Source organism: Delphinus delphis, chromosome 11 (genome assembly GCF_949987515.2).
Source record: "Delphinus delphis chromosome 11, mDelDel1.2, whole genome shotgun sequence".
NCBI lineage: Eukaryota > Metazoa > Chordata > Mammalia > Artiodactyla > Delphinidae > Delphinus > Delphinus delphis.
This window is the reverse complement of record NC_082693.1, coordinates 66,465,441-66,482,961: the sequence shown is the minus strand read 5'-3', so window position 1 is coordinate 66,482,961 and position 17,521 is coordinate 66,465,441. Positions and strand designations below refer to the sequence as shown.

At 34.6% G+C, this 17,521-nt stretch overlaps 1 protein-coding gene across 3 annotated transcripts in view; it reads right to left on the bottom strand.

Annotated features, from left to right (window-relative positions):
- TMTC2 (transmembrane O-mannosyltransferase targeting cadherins 2) overlaps positions 1-17,521 on the bottom strand; it is a 391,943-nt gene that overhangs the window by 108,124 nt on the left and 266,298 nt on the right. For all 3 annotated transcript variants that reach the window (XM_060025323.1, XM_060025324.1, XM_060025325.1), the window contains one exon: positions 6,593-6,714. In XM_060025323.1, coding sequence (XP_059881306.1) covers positions 6,593-6,714 — 122 coding nt within the window. The remainder of the gene's footprint in view (positions 1-6,592; positions 6,715-17,521) is intronic.

The following is a 17,521-nucleotide window of genomic DNA, read 5'->3' as shown; positions in this document are numbered from 1 at the left end:
CTATAAAGATACCTCAATTAAAAAAAAAAGATTGATTCTGTATATCAAAATGCATAAAAAAGAACTATCAGATTCATTATGCTTCAGAGTAAAAATAATACAATGATAACGTCCAGAATGCTAAATCATTTAGTTTAGATGAGGCAATTTCATATAAAATGTTTAGCTGAGCACTATATTAAATTAAATTTTCTTCTATATGTTATCCAGTATTTCAGTAGCATGATATATGTGATATATGCCTTCTTTTTTCACGGAATAAATTTGCAACTTCAATGGTATATATCCGTAATAATCATTCAGTGAGAGTCACAGGAAAATTTTTTGTTCCCTGCTCCCTCCAATCTAAACATGACTGTGCAGTGATTATAATAAAACAAAGGAACCTAAATGTTAGTCAACGTGCAAAATGGGAACAGCTTTGCTTTAAAGAGGAGCAAATGGAAAAATAATCTCAGCTCTAAATAGTAATGATTATGACAAAAGGCCCAAGGAAACACACAGCGCTGCGCTCCAGATAGACTACACTGACACCATTTTAGCCTGGGGTATGGAAATTTTCCATGGAACTTCAAGTACTTTCACAACTGGAGTTTTATGTAGCCCAATTAACTTTGGCTAGACACAGAAATCTGGCTCAGTATTTCCATACAGTAGCCAAAATAAAGGTTTGCTGTATCAAGAATTACTGTCAGAGTCTCCCATATCCTTCCTTCTCTTTTACTAACCTAAATCTGGAAAATACGCTAACAGCCAAGTTGCTTTTATTACAATTTAAGTCAATATTAATTTTACTGGCTCACAAAAACTGTAAAATATTTGGCTGAAATAAACTGAACAAAGACAAAAGGAAGGAGGACCAAAAAAAAAAAAAAAATCAAAGTAAGGATGTACACACAACTAGAGAACACACACGGGTTTAGAAACAACTATAAAACCATCTGAAACACCATAATAATGGAAATGTTATTCCTTCTTTTCTCTCTTAATGCATGCCCGATTTTAAATTCATGGCACTAGCCCTAGGTAACAAAGTTCAAACAAGGAATAAATCAATTTTAAAGACAGCTTGTGTTTAGTATTTTAATTGGATATGACATTGGTATGAAAGTTCCATATATTCTAAAGAGATGTCACCCAGGCCCAACTATATGTAACCATGGAGGTTAACAGTGACCCTAAAGCAGAACTAACTATTCTCTAGGGTACCCTGGAACATTTGTGTTTGAGCTGTAATGTAGGACCCCAAAGTGCCAATAGACAAAAGTTAATGTTAAAAGTTAAAAGTTTTGCCAATAGCCAAAACTCTTAGTTAATGACCTATAACGCCTAATAATAAAAATGCATTTACCCATTCAAACTAAACTAGCATTTAGAGGTAATGTCCAAAAATAAGTTATAAAAAATGGGGATGGGACTTCCCTGGTGGCACAGTGGTTAAGAATCTGCCTGCCAATACAGGGGACACAGGGTCAATCCCTGGCCTGGGAAGATCCCACATGCTGCGGAGCAACTAAGCCCGTACGCCACAACTACCGAGCCTGTGCACCACAACTACTGAAGCCCACATGCCTAGAGCCTGTGCTCTGCAACAAGAGAAGCCACCGCAATGAGAAGCCCATGCACTCAGTGAGAAGCCCACGCACTGCAATGAAGAGTAGCCCCAGCTCGCCACAACTAGAGAAAGCCTGCGTGCAGCAACAAAGACCCAACGCAGCCAAAAAATAAAAAATAAATTTAGTTAAAAAAAAAAATGGGGAGGCAGGAGCACTAACTTCCTTTTAGAATCTCTGATCAAGTATAAAAGGGGGGAAAAAGCGCCACACAAAATTATTTAATATAGAATGAAAATTAATGATGCTAATTCAGAAATCCTTGAGGACGTATCCAATTCTACTATTTAGTAGCTTATTTATTTTGGGGGACATTCCTTAAATCTTTGAAGTTCAGTTTCCTCATTTATAAAAAGAGGACAGTACTTGTTGTAAAGCTTCATGAAATAACATATATCAATCACAGGCACTCAAGAGATGTACAATCCTTTTGTGACCACCTCCCCTTCCGGGGTCTTAGAAGATTACACTGTATCCACTCTACAATCATGCCACTCTCATTCATTTATTCAGTATATATCATTGGGAATTAGAGTGATGTCTAGCATGGATTAACAAATCTCAATACATGTGTTGACAAAATGAAGGGACTAATGAGGACATGAGAATCAGGCTAGGGAAACAGAAATATTCAAAAGTCAGGCACCCTGTATACCTTTCACTTATACAGTACTATATGTCAATTATATCTAAATAAAACTGGGGGGGAAAAATGACCTATGCCCAGCCCTTATGTAACTTAACAAGGGAAATGCAAAAGGAGGGTACAGGGATAGTTATCAAGATACTGAAAGCCATATACTAAAGATATAAAAAGATAAGTTAAGACTTAGCCCCTGTCCCCTGTCCAGGGTCAAAAGACATAGATTTATGTCTGCCATTCAATCTAAAATGTGCTATCATAGAGAGACTGAAACCAGTGCCATGGAAGCACAGAGAAAGGAAAAAAATAATTGCTTGCAAGACTCAGGCAAGACTTCACAGAGGAAATAAAATTTGAACAGGTAGAGAGAGGAAAGGGACATTTTTGCCAAAGAAATAAAAAAGGATTCGATCTATGGAATTTGTCAGAGCATTCTGGGAAATTCCAAATCTTTTTGAAGTTTTCTAAATACTATAAATACTACAAATTCTTAAAGAAAATTTCGTACAAAAATGCTTTGAGTGAATCATTCCACTGGCTATAATAAAAGCACCAATAATCAATTTTTTGTCTAATTTGTCTCAGAAAAATATAATTCTTTATATGAAGTCCTACTCTATAGTCTAAGTCTAATTTTGTTGCACGTCAGTTTTACATATTTTGCCTTTGGTCAGTTTTGGTGGAACAGTAAAAACACAATCCCATTTCTATTCTTCTTCCCTTGAGAGTAATAGCCAATTCCATTTTATAATATTTTATATTTAAAGCGTTCAGAAGTCAAATGTGTGGCATTTTCTACCTTGCCAATTCCATGTTAAGTCAATGGCATATTATCAGGCCAAGAAACCCAAAATTAGACAAAAGCAATCCACTGGGATCAGAAATTTGCCAAATCTCATAATTCAAAAAGAGACTGTTAAGGATGGTTGTGGAGTTTTTGGCATTTTGAGTTTAAGCCATTCCATAATAGGATTTGTATTTCATCTAATCAGCAAGTCGGAAACTATGAAAGTTCTCTTGATTGGGGGGGGAGGGATTAAAATTTGATTGTAATACATGTCTTTCCTTCCCTTCCTTCCATATGTTTCAGTAAATTAAAACTGCTAAATCTTGTTTTTAAAAATACCTTCTGAAAAATAAAGCAGCCTGGAAAACCATATTTTTGGTACAGGAAACTTAAATAATTCAGGCGTGTAAAGAAGAAGGAAAAAATTTTAAAAGACACGTAGTTTCTATATCCAAACTAGTGTCACAATCTAGGTATATTCAGAATTAAGTACATTTAAGCATTCAGTTTTTTTTTTTTTCCTAAATGATTTTTTTGGCGGGGAGGTAAATCAGGCATTTGAAACTTTTAGTTTCTTTGAAGGTGGCCATTTCTCAATCTAATCAAAAATGTTTCCATTTGAATTCTATAAGGACATCTCAAATACAGTAGTTGAGGCCCAAGTTATATATGAATTCCATTCTTATATGGAGCTGTGCGAATTATCAGCCTATCAGAATAGGAAGTGGAACAGGTTTTCATAAGGTAAAATATTTTTTTTCTAACTGATTAAACTAGACATATCATGATCCTATAGACGGCCAAAACGGCAACTTATACCCTCCAATTCTAAGTAATGTTCTTTCCCTTTCTCTGTTCCTTCTTTTTTGGGGCCCCCATATTAATTTATTTCATAATTTCTTCTTTCATATATTTTTTCTTCATCTTTATGTTTAGGTATGAAAACATTTACTCACCTTTATTTTCTTATACTTCAAATGACAATTGTTTTGCCATCATTTTTTTTTTTAACTTCTAAAAGCTCTTTCTTGTTTTTTCATTATTTATTTTTTATGGCATCCTGCACTTCACAAAATGCTATATTACCATCTCTAAGGATTTTTTTTCTTTTGTTTCCTTCAGTTTCCTTTTGCTAATCATTTGTTTCAGTTCCAATCTTTTACATTTGAGGCTTTCCTAATATGACTGATGGTCCTTGGTTGCCCATTGTTATTTAAAAGTAATAAAAGCTGAATGAACTCCTTAGGCATAAGTACGCTTTCTAGACTGGAGTCACTTTTGTTTGTCTGGTTTGGGAGCTACTCATTTTCAGGGACCTCCAAAGGTAGGTATACGGAAATCTTTTCCCTACAGTGATTCAGTTTCTCCAGATAAGAATGCAACCATTTCTTGGGAGGGGAGGTGTGTGTATATGCGTTGCTGAGGGGGTATGAACTTTGTGTAGCTTGTGTTCTGTGGGTGCCAGGGGAGCGGTACTGACAATCTGAGTACTCCACTGGAAAACATTCAGTCAATCCTCTTTTCAGTCCCCTCTGCATTCCACCTTTGACTGGGCAAGCTGTTCCTGAGTCATGGAGCTCTCTCACCCAACTGCTCCACCACTGTGAGCATCCCTTCCCCACTTGGAGGTGAGTGCCTGCTGGCTAGCACTGTGCACATGGGGAGAAACCTGACTGCCGCATATGTAAGTTAGAACTGATTACCCTATTTTATACTCCTTAACTCACTCTCTTCTATGCCAGCTGCCGCCACGTCTTGAGTCTCTCCAGCTTTCTTCTCACTGTTACCCCGTTCCAAACTCCCTTTAGATGGTGGTTTACTCTGTTCTGACGAATCAGTTGTAATACCTCTTTCTACTTTCTGACTTCCAAAAATCATCTTAAATTTCATCTCCCCTCCCATTCTGATTGTTCCTGTGAGGTTATTCCTTCTCAATAGTTTTATTGAGTAAAAGTTTACACCATTTCTTTGTTCCCCAGTCTTTTTGCTCCCCACTTAGTAACTCCTTCTAGATTTAACTGTGTTCTTTCAGAGGACACCTTCAGTAATGTCTTCAGCTAGAGATTTTACTGGACTGACTTTAATTTCTTGGCCTAGGAATTCCCTGATCATTCAAGTAAAGTAAATTCGAAAACCCAAAGCCTGGTAAAGGGAGGATGATATTGACAAATTCTCTGCAAAGATTTCAGATTCCATGCTGAGACAGACAAACTTTCATGCTGCCCTCTTGTATCAGTATGTGAACTTTTTCTACATTATCCTTTCACTGAGGATATGAACTTCCCTGCTTGATTTAGGCATCTAATTCCTGGCTTTCTGTTGGTCCAAGGTTTTGTCTCTTATTCCAACAAGAAGGAAAACAAACAATAAGCTCCTTCCCATGGGTTGTTGCAACTGGTAAACTATCCCAAATCAGCTGTAGGAACAGCCTACTGTTTACTGTTCCGGTGTTTAGTTACTGCTTCATTTCCATCCCTGGGAAATTCTCTTTCTACACCTTGAGCTCAGCCATGAATTAAGAGCATATCTGTTGTAGTTCATTAGGCATATCTAGATATTTTTTAGTGGGATGTTTTCTGGTTACTTAGTCTGCCTATATAATCTCTTTAGTAACATTTTAGTGGTATCTTAGAATGGATCCATAATACTTTTAAGTGTTTAGCTTATCATCTTCTGTGGGAAATAAAAACGTTATTATTTTAAAATAATTATAAGACACGCTTCTACGAATTCACTTAGCAATCACTTTCCTGACCGTTTGCTCTACGTTTTGCTAGTGCTCATTTATTTTTAGTAATATTGGAGAGAGATTAAGGGATATAACTAAAATAACACAGATAAGAGATTCATATTAGGATTGAGGCTAGTTGTACCATTTATTAGCTGGGTGAAAAGTTACTTAAATATTTTGAACAATCCCTGATTGTATAAAATAAAAACATTAACATTGCTTTGCGGCACATAAAATTACAGATTTTGTAAGTCACAAAGGTAGAATATCAACAATTTCTTATGCTTCGAATAATACCACTTTCACAGAAATGTGGCCAGGAGAGCTTGTCACATAGTGGGTGGCCAAACGATGGCTCCACTTCTCTTACAGAATGATTTCCAGTTAGTAGGAATTCTAGGTGACAGTGACGGACACACACGCAGTTATCTTATATAATGCTGGCTTTTTGGAAAGAATCAGACTTAATTCCACATTATAGCCAATCTGGGGTTAACACTGGCTTGGAGAACATAGTCGTTACACAAATATTGTTATTTTGACAAGTTCATTATATAATCACACATTTGGAGTTCTCCATTTATACATTTCAATTAAGTTACATCAAGGATACATATCATATTTTATCTATGGCAAACCCCATAGCCAAAGGAATGCATTTTTCTATATTTTTCTGTACAGAGTTCTAACTTAGTGTTATCATCATGAAATCCTAACAATCTGGGTTAACTGGCCAGGAACCAGTACCTCAAACCCTATCTGTCTCAGTCTGCATAGGCAGAACCAGTTTCTAAAGGGTGAGAAAGGGAGTTACTCACTGTTAGAGCAAGCAGTTTCCCATAGGTGAGATGAGCAGGGATGTGGTCGGTCTTGGATCTCAGTGATTCCATATACCAATGCTCTGCCTCAGGGAGCTTGCTTAGTCGCATGTATGCTTCACCTGGCAAGAGAATCATGAAAATCAGTATGAGGATACAGCTTTGCAAGAACATTTGCAACAGATCACATCATCCTGTTTATATTCCACACATTTTCAGATTCTGTGGCAAGTACTCTCATCCGTTACCTCATTTGATTCCCCAAAAGTCACCATCATGTCTATTTCACAGATGAGAAAACTTGTGTTTGGAGAAATTAAGTGAAATGCCTAAAAGTCAAAAATGCAGTACATGATAAAGGTTTGATTTTTTTTTTAACTTAGAAACATCTAACTCCCAAGAATATGTGCTTTGTCATCGTTTCTTTTTTATTTTTAAGGTTGTGTCTTTCTTATGTACAATCATTTGTTCTTATTTATTCACATTCATTCATTCCTTCAGACACTCAAGTATTTACAGAATAACTACTAATTGGAGAGTATTATGCAGGACCCAGACAACAGAAGTTCAAGGTCCTACCCTCTAAGGTTGACACCCTTGTTGAGAAAAGTAAGATTAAATGAAGGAGTTAAAAATATTTGGATTTAAGCATTGGTGCTAGATTTTAGTTTTTTTCAGAAATTATTTGCATTTTATATTTTAATGAGTAAATAAAATTTACCAGTTTCCTTTGGAAAATCCAGTGAATATATGACAGTTATTTAGCACGCCCATCACCGTGTGCAAAGCGAGTCTAGGGCCTTTCAGCCATCAGCTGTTACTTTCAAATTACACAAACTTTGCCCACCAAATAGCATTTCACTAACAGCCAAGCAAGAGAAAAAAATTGGAAATAAAGCCAAAAGTGTATCAGTTGCCCGCTTATTATCATCCCCCTCTCCCTTCTATGCTCATAGTATGGAAGAATATACACCTGATGGTAAAAGTATATTTTAAGATGATTTGTGTATTTAAGTTAAATATTATAGTTATAATAAACACTGCAAATGTTGAAGCTACTTAATTTCTGAGACCAGGCAACAGACTGGTGACCTGCATTATTTTTCAAGCAGACTTTTATAGCTTAACTAATCATAATTATCATGGCTTTTTCCATTTAGAGGAATAATCAGAGGCTTTCCTAAATGTGTTACCCACACTGGTTGTACACCTTTGCTTCAAAGGAAGAGCTAGCTTCCTTTTATTTTAATCAAATTCTTTTTGCATTAGCACAGCGCTGTCAATAGAAATATGTCTGATGAATTGAATTGATTTGCATCTCCTGACCTTTTGAGTGCCCTTTGCTTGACCGGTTAGTAAAAATATTGGTGACAAATTATATGTAACATGCATAAAAATGTAGGTACCACTCACACACATCTATGTGTTTCTAGTTCTGAGAAAAGTCACTAAACTATATTATCATAAAAATGATAGCTCAAAAAAATATTTTTTTCCTAAAGCTTAAAATGTGTTCGCATTTAAGAAGAATTTGGTTAGATTTAATCAAATGCTCAGGGTGAGATGCAAGAAATCCTGAAGCAAAGACCAAAAACTAGAATAAAATATACAAAATATTCATAGTTGTTAGAGTGGTAGGATTAGGCATGGATTTAAAAAATTTTTTACATGTTTCTGCGATAATTATATTTTTAAATTATAATATCTCCTAATAAGTGAAACAATGTCATAAATTTTCTTTTTGGCATGTTGAACTAATAAATATTTCCAAACAAAACAAATAGTAATTTTCCTTAGGGAGAGTGAACCACTTCTTCATACTAAAACGATACTAGATATGATTTATATAACAGAAAAGATGCACAATTGTAAAGCAATTAATGATAAACCAAATCCAACTATTTATCTCTAAAAGGGATTCTAAAGCCAGAAGAAAACACATACTAATTTCAGAGTTAGAGCTGAAAGATGGGTCTGCATTATAGGTTCTGTTTGGAATTGACCTGAAATTCTACTTTGGGTCTTCAAGTGCTCATAGATCACTTTTTAGAAGTTCTACAATCATTGCATTTAATATGGCTTCTACTTTTCATTTATTAAAAATTCAACTAACTTGTAGAATAGTAACAGGTAAGCTACCTCTACAGAAAGAGAGTGCAGGAGAACCCCAATTCCAGAGTGCTTTCGAGATTCATATCTTTATATTTAAGTGTCTGATTTTTAAAAAATCATTTCAGAAAGTGCACTATTTTTTTCCAAGTCAGAAATCTATCATGATTAAAACTCATTTTGAAATGAAATATTATTCATTTGCTAACTACTTAGGTTGAACTCTTTTGTTCAGTAAGAACTCACAAGTAACTTATTAAGTTGTAAAGCTTTTGAGGTGGGGAAATACCAAAGGACCACAAATAAGAAATATAATGCCATAATGCATCTTGGCAAGTATATGAAAAATGTAAATAACTAGCTTACTTAGGTACTATTCATTACAACTTAGAAAAACTTCATGTAACCATTCAGTGCATCTCAGTGATAACACTGACAATAACATTCATTGAATGTTTATTACAAAATAGGGTAGCAAGCTATAGGGAGCAAATGTCTGACTTACAGGCAGCCACTCCTCCCACTCTATACCTTTGGGCACACAGAATGTTTTCTCACTTAGCCCCACAAGGGGCCTTAACGCATCACCCTCATTCAGCCAGTACTAACTAACTTTTCAAATTAGGTTTATGAGATGAAACATATTTTCAATCTCTACATTAGTTGCTTATGTATCTCATTTTTTAAATTACGGAACATCCTTAATTACCTGGATTTTACAGATAAGAAAATTGAAAAGCACAGTCGCTGAATCAAACACACAAAACCATAAATGTAGAACGTGGTAAAACTGCAATTCAAACCCAGGACGACCTGACCTCAGTGCATTGCTAACCTGTTGGTAGTGAACAGTCATAAACTTTCCAAGTCTCCAGCTCAGGTGAAAATTATACTCTGCCTCACTCACGGAAAATTGTTTTCTAGCTTATGACACACTGGCCATCAAGTTCATTTCACTTTGCCTTGGGCTTCTCTATTGAATTAAAGGAATAAGGAAGAGCAATAATAATCCATGGTTGACCTTTAAAAACGTTTCTGCCTCATACTTTATTCAATTATTAAGATGGAAATATGTAGCATATAAGATGTACTTTAGTCCTAAGGTTAACCTTAACACAAAACAGCCCATAAAAGTGGTAATAAAATCAAGATGCAAAACCTAAAATGCAAGAAAATGATCATGGATGAATTTAAATGTGTTTAAAATGCAACTCAATAAAGATTCAGGCAACAAACAATACAAGCCCACGTACTTGCTATTTCCCTGGCACTGCCAAGGTAGGAGCCTCATATTTCTCATTTCTAATTCATACAAGGGGTTAGAACACTCATTTGTGAATGTGGAGGAAGGTACAGGAATAATAAGTCACTTGAACAGTTAACAATCCTATCTTAAAAGGTGTGAATGCCTCGAAAGCCCATACTTTTTGCCAATGCATCAAGCTACCTACTATATAAAGTTTATTACTTATTGAATACCTACTAAAGTATTATATATATTTTTTGGAGTATAGTTGCTTTACAGTGTTGTGTTAGTTTCTACTGTACAATGAAGTGAATCAGCTATATGTATACATATATCCCCTCTCTCTTGGGCCTCCATCCCACTCCCCCCCCCCATTATCTTTATACTTTTTACATTATTCCTACACTCTAATTAGTATTGGTCTCATCTTACAAACGAAGTGACTATGGGTTATTGAGCTTAACCAACTTGCTCAGGGTTCAAAAACAAGCAAATGACACGTTCAGGATTTAGATTGGATTCTCTCTTTTTCTTTCTACTATTCCACTCTGTCCAAATACTATAAAAATTAGAGAAGGGATAAAATAACTGCAAAAAATGCCATCAGTGGATTCAGTTAGGAGAGAATGGTATACATGTAATCCTTCAAGCTTGATTAAAATATTAAAATCATAAAAATTCCATTAAGGAAATGGCCACAGGAAAAGAAAGTTCAGTAAATTCAATAAGAAAGGGAATGAAGATACTTGATCGGGAATCGGGTAGAGGGAGGAGGGTTAAGTCATCTTCTCTGGTACTATAATTCTTCTTAACTTACAATAATAGAAAAAAAATGTTTATACTACCCAGGAGGAAAGAAGCAATGATGACTATTTTTCTTTCTCACCCTACATACACACACACAAAAATGACATAATAGAGGTACTTTCGTAAGAATTCAAAGATCTGCAGTGTGATGATGTAGTGATCAGGTTCATCACCCAGATTTACTTCCAATTCATTCACAGACAAAAGGGATTTCGATGTCTCCAGGCTGGCTTCAGGCAGATATAAACCAGTTTCAGATGTAGAACAAATAATGTCACTCTTCCTCCCTAAAAAGCCCTGAATCTAAATAACCCAGGCAAAGACTAACTCCTTAAAGGAAAGAAAGCTGGATTATTGATGATGTAAGAGTCCAGATCTCACCAATTTTCATGTTTCAGGTTACTGGACAGCTCCAGCTACCAGATAAAGAATAGAGCATGTAGGCGTACATACTACCCCTATCTGCTAGTGTTACCTTTTGTTTCTCCTGCCCTTGCTCAAGAGAATATATTTCTATGTTAAGATTCAGTTTAGATTCCCTATTTTTTTTCAGCTTCATTTAGATATATAAGTGGCATACAGCACTGTAAAAGTTTAAGGTGTATAGCATTATGACTTGACATATATATTGTGAAATGATTACCACAGTAAGGTCAGTTAATACCCATCATGTCAGATGGATACAAAATAATGCTCTGTTCCCTGTTATGAGAACTTTGAGGATGTACTCCCTAATCAAATACGTCATATAGCAGTGTAAACTACAGTCATCATGCTGTACATTACATCCCTAGTATGTCTTTGTCTTATAACTGGAAGTTTGTATCTTTTGACCACCTTATGCAATTCCTCCACCCTCCAAATTCCCTATTTTTTTTAAATTTTTTATTTTTTTGCGGTACGCGGGCCTCTCACTGTTGTGGCCTCTCCCGTTTCGGAGCACAGGCTCCGGACGCGCAGGCTCAGCGGCCACGACTCATGGGCCCAGCCGCTCCGCGGCATGTGGGATCTTCCCGGACTGGGGCACGAACCTGTGTCCCCTGCATCAGCAGGCGTACTCTCAACCACTGCGCCACCAGGAAAGCTCTAATTTTTATTTGATATTGGAGTATAGTTGATTAACAATGTTGTGTTAGTTTCAGGTGTACAGCAAAGTGATTCAGTTATACATATACATGTATCTATTCTTTTTTGAATTCTTTTCCCATTTAGGTTATTACAGAATATTGCGCAGAGTTCCCTGTGCTATACAGTAGGTCCTTGTTGGTTACCTATTTTAAATAAAGCAATGTGTACATGTCAATCCTAAACTCCCAATCTATCCCTCCTCCCCAACTTAAAATTTTTTTGACCACATGTACCAAAAGTAATCACCCCTTTCTCAATTCTTACAGTAATTGTTAAATCTCTTTTTAAAAATGCTTAAATGGGGACTTCCCTGGTGGTCCAGTGGTTAAGACTCCACGCTCCCCATGCAGGGGGCAGAGGTTCGATCCCTGGTCGGGGAACTAAGATTCCGCATGCCACATGTCTCAGGCAAAAAAAAAAAAAATTCTTAAATGCATATCTTGCATATCAATTTAGGTTAGCCAACATGGATAATGCATATGATGGTAAACCTAAAGGCTAATGAGGTATCATTCATTCCTGCCTTCATGGTACTTACAATCTTCTGAGAGAAATATATTTATCAGTCTTTTCCAAAGTTTGATTTTTAGGTGCACATGAAACACAAAAAATTTTTTTTAATTTAGTACTTATAAATTACATTTAATCTGTGTTTAAAAATGTGATTTCATAGATATGTTTTAGAATGAAGAAAATTATCAAGTAAATAATAAAACAGATGGTAAGTGGTTATGAGCAAAATCACAGTGAACAATGGAACATGAGTGCAAAAGGTGTGAACAACACTGAATTGCATGTGCCTAGCTATAAATTGAGAAGTTCTAAAAGTTTCAGAAGAATGTTTGTAAAATACAGTGACACCAGCACACTGGGGAGAAATGCTACCTTTGTAAAAGGGCTCACATAGGTTATAGCGTTTTTCTGGCCTGTAAAGAATAGGAGCATTCAGAAAATAGCCCTGCATGATTTCTAGCAGGCTTTCTGCTGCTGATATGATGAAAGCATCTGATTGTCAATATTGCAAGTGTTTTAGGATACTTTGCCTGAAGGTCAGGCATTCTATGGTAATCTATCTAATTTCTAACATCTCCCAGCTTAAGGACTTGGCTGGTCACTAACGTAATCATTCCATTTTTAAGAAATGCTTCTATTCCATTTAAGATATCAGGTTTATTTTGTTTTCTTTATTTTGGCTGCATTGGGTCTTCCTTGCTGTGCGCGGGCTTTCTCTAGTTGCGGTGAGCGGGGTCTACTCTTCGTTGTGGTGCGCAGTCTTCTCACTGTGGTAGCTTCTCTTGTTGCAGAGCACGGGCTCTAGGCGCGCGGGCTTCAGTAGTTGTGGCGCACAGGCTTAGCTGCTCCGCGGCATGTGGGATCTTCCTGGACCAGGGCTTGAAGCCGTGTCCCCTGCATTGGCAGGCGGATTCTTAACCAATGTGCCACCAGGCAAGTCTTATATTGATGGTTTTTATAAGTAGTGTTTTTCTGTGCTGGTCATTTTTCTTTTAATGAGCACTTTACCCATCTTCAAGTTTATGATTTTTTTTTATATGTTACTTTTAATTCTTTCCTTAGGAACTAATTTTGCCACATAATTTTAAAATGAAATAAACACATTTTAATTAACTGATTGATTAACTTGGTTTGTCCATCTACCTGTTGAAATTATTTATAATTATGATGTAGCACAGAATTATGAATTATATACCAAAAGAGTAATTAGATGTCTGGGTTTCTAATTCTTACTTTTGCATTAAAACTTTGTATGGTTATAGACAAACAGGTTATTTGACAAGACCTTTGTTTATCATCCACAAAATGAGGGGCTAAGACTAAATAACTCCTTAATCCCCTAAATTATATAATCATTTGTAGATTCATCACTGTCCAGGAATTTACAGTCATTTCATAAACCAGTGACAATATCCTAGTTAGTTTAAAAAGGAACTGTCATATTCATGGATTTTCTAGATGATCTACTCAAGATTGACTAGCCCAAGTCCTGATTAATCCTTTAATTTTTTAAAAATATTTATTATCTAATTATTAACATTATATCTACTCATTGTAGAAAATCTGAAAGATAATAATTTTATTAAATCAGATGAATGCCATCACTCATAGTGATTGGTAAAGTTTTGGTGTTTTTCCAGAATTTATTTTATATTTTGAAAAAAATCAATTATAAGTAAAATATTTTGCTAGTTTTAAATATTTAGGTTCCTTCTAGCATTTTAAAACTATATTAAAAAATATGATAAATTTTCCAAAATTGTATTTTCTCATTCAAGATCAATTTTTTGTGTATTCAAATTCCCCTCCCAATTTTTTTGCAGGTACTACACCTACTTCAGCAATTATCATCCTTCTTTTTTAAAAAAATTTTTATCTTATCTTAGAATACATATATAGAATTCTTGAACTAATGAAATGCATATATTTTCACAAATTTTTTTAAATAAGATTTTAACCAGCAATTTTTTAAAATTGTGGGTCACTGTTTAATGGTTTTAAACCATTTTTTAAACCATTTTTAATTAAGACATTTATCTTTTCCCTATAATAGGCAAAAGATGGTAATAGCTTTTCATTTCAGACTATTTTAATTTTTACATATGCAAATCAAGTTGACTTTTCCTTTGTAGTTTAATCACTATCTATTTTGCACAAAATTATTCTCCATTATAGGGACATACATTCTCTTCTACTTATATAGTTTTGTTATTAAAATTAGCTACTTATTCCACATGAAATACATTTTACCATATGGTGTGAGGCAGATATCTAATTTTATTGTTTCCAAACATTTAATCAGTTCTCCCAGATCAGCTTTTATAAAAACTCCCTTCCCTCAATCATATTTAATTCCACATCTATTATCTATAAAGATTTAGTAAATTTTGGTCTGTTTCTGGGGTCTCCATTCTGTCCTACTAGTCAGATTTTCTGTTTTTATGCCAGGACAACACTGCTCTAATTACTGTAGCTTCTATTGATACTAATATTTTAATATCAAGTACAGCAAGTCTCACCCATTATTCTTCTCTAAACCTTCTTGGTTCTATTTTCCTGTTAAGTCTACCAGATAAACTTTAGAATGATTTTGTCAAATTTTTGATACATTTTTGAGATGTTTATTGCTATTGAATTATAATCCAGGGATCAAGTAAAGATGGCAGTTTTTACAAAATTGACTTTTCCTATTTAAAATTATACTCAATTCTTCATTTATTCCAACTCCTGTCTGTCCCCCATCTTTTTAATGTATCTATAGGACTTACCTCACCAATTATAATCTTCCTGATCTTAAATTAGACTATGAGATGTGTAGAGCCCAAGAGAAAACACTTCATCTCTTTATCTGTCCTCCAACCTAAGTTCAGAAGTGGCTCCACAGAGTCTTGATAAATATCTGAGAAATAATTGATCACATTATGTATCAACTTGAATTTAGATGTTACATTTTTGCCTAGTATGTCACTGAAGAAAAATTTCCAAGTAACTTCTTTTTCTAGAATCTATAGGTCGGACAGAACCACATGACATCAGGAGCCTATTATGTCAAGAGTTTAACTTGCTGTGATTTTAATTCTCACTTTTTACTTCACGGTATTAGCATTAACATAGAAACATTAGGGAGTCTGGCCTTTATTTATTTATGTCATAAACTTGCTGTAACTATTGGCTGTCAAATTTTGTGAATCTTTTGTATTTCCATCCTAATATCTTCCTCAGCCTTATGGTATCATAAAGATGACAGAGTCCAGTTACCTTAGATATATTAGTCCTGATTGGAAATCCTTAAGAGGTAGTGAACAGAGCAGGCAAAGACAAAGACAAAAATAAAATGATTACAGAAATTAGGAAGGCTACTTAGTATCTGACAACAGACTTTAACAATTATAACTTCTTCCTTTGGGGCGGAGTGATTGGAAGTAAATGAAATATAATCCAAGTCTTAAACTGAGGGTTATGAAAAGGTTCAATACGTAATTCTTTAGCAAGTTCTTACAGCACCAAACTTAAGGGGAAACCCTTGAAGCCAGAAAGGGTAGTTTTAAAGCAAAGAGAGGAAATGCAGGGGAAAAAAATGAAAATGTGTTTCATTAAGTAAAAACACAAATCATGAAGAAAGAGGTTAAACTTCAGTGAAAGTTAAAAAGGTTCCTAATACCTACTGTTATATACCGGAAACATCTGATGTACCATCAAAATTTAACTTGGAAAATAGCCAGGAGCCTATGTTACTATGTCTCTTTTTGCAACTCGGGATCCTGAAGTTCTCTAGGCTAATCAATTTCCTTTATGTTTTCAAGGAAATAAATCACTAAGAGCAATCAGTCAACAAATGTTGGAGACAATCCCATAAAATGTTCAGATTTTCCAAAAAAAGAGAAAGTGAGACTGTGTGTGTGTGTGTGTGTGTGTGTGTGTGTGTGTGTGTCTGTGTGTCCCTGTGTATGTTGGAGGTGATGATCCGCTCCCAAAAAATATAATACTGTCGTCAAGAGAATTACAATGCAATAAAATAAAACGGCTTAATACAACTGAAATATTTAGGGAATACTAAAAATATATGCAAGGAATTTCTAAATTGTGTTTAGAAAAACCCAAAGCTTACACCAGAAAAAAGAAAAAAGAATGAGTAAATGTTATACTAGCTTGGAAAGAATTAATGAAAATAATAGTATTCAGAGAAATAGGATATAAATATTTGCAGGAAGACATCAGAATAGAATAATAAAAGCATTTTCAGTTTTATACACATCTTCTTAGGATTACATTTCATATGTATTCCTGGATCAAGCAATATGTCTCTATAATATGTAATGAATAATATATTTTATAAATTTTTATATTAATGTTAATTACTAAGATATATCAAAAATTTAAAAATTCATTCTATTTTTAATGAATACTTAAAAATAAGATTCTACAACAGCTCACAGAACCCCATACTCATAATTTACATGTTGGCAAAAAAAAGACTTGTAATCTGGAACAAAACTTTGCATGTTCTATTTTAATGCTTTATTCAATTTGAATATGACAATAGCTTCACTCAGTGTAAATAAAATCACAACTAAGTAACAGTTCATGTGGGAGTTAAATAAGATTTTCATGTAGGAAACAACTTTTCCCTACCTATTAGGAAAAGCCGATATAAATACACACAGAGCAAAGTATGTACAATTAGTAATGTATTTAATTTTTAACTTCATTTGTATTACTGGCCTATTCTAAATATGTGCAACAATTTATTGTTTTCTTGACATTGATTTTCAAGATTGTATCCTTCATACAAGATTTTCTTCTTCCTCATGATTATGTCCATTTCATCTCAATGTCATCAAAATTGGCATCTTTTAAGAATGTCAGAATTCGAAATTTAGTTAATTTTCCAAGTATAACATAGCATCACTTTAATTTTCTGAGAACAATCCAGCCCATATTTATTACTGAGTAAAAGATTCACTCCGTGGATAGTGCCCAATAAGAGAGTAAAATATACACTTTTTTTTTCTCATTTATTTCTATTGAAGCCTCAGAAAACATATTTTTCAAGCAGAACATATTGAAATTATTTGGGAATCAGAGAATAAGGATATAATTAGGTATTAATTTGAATATATTCATTT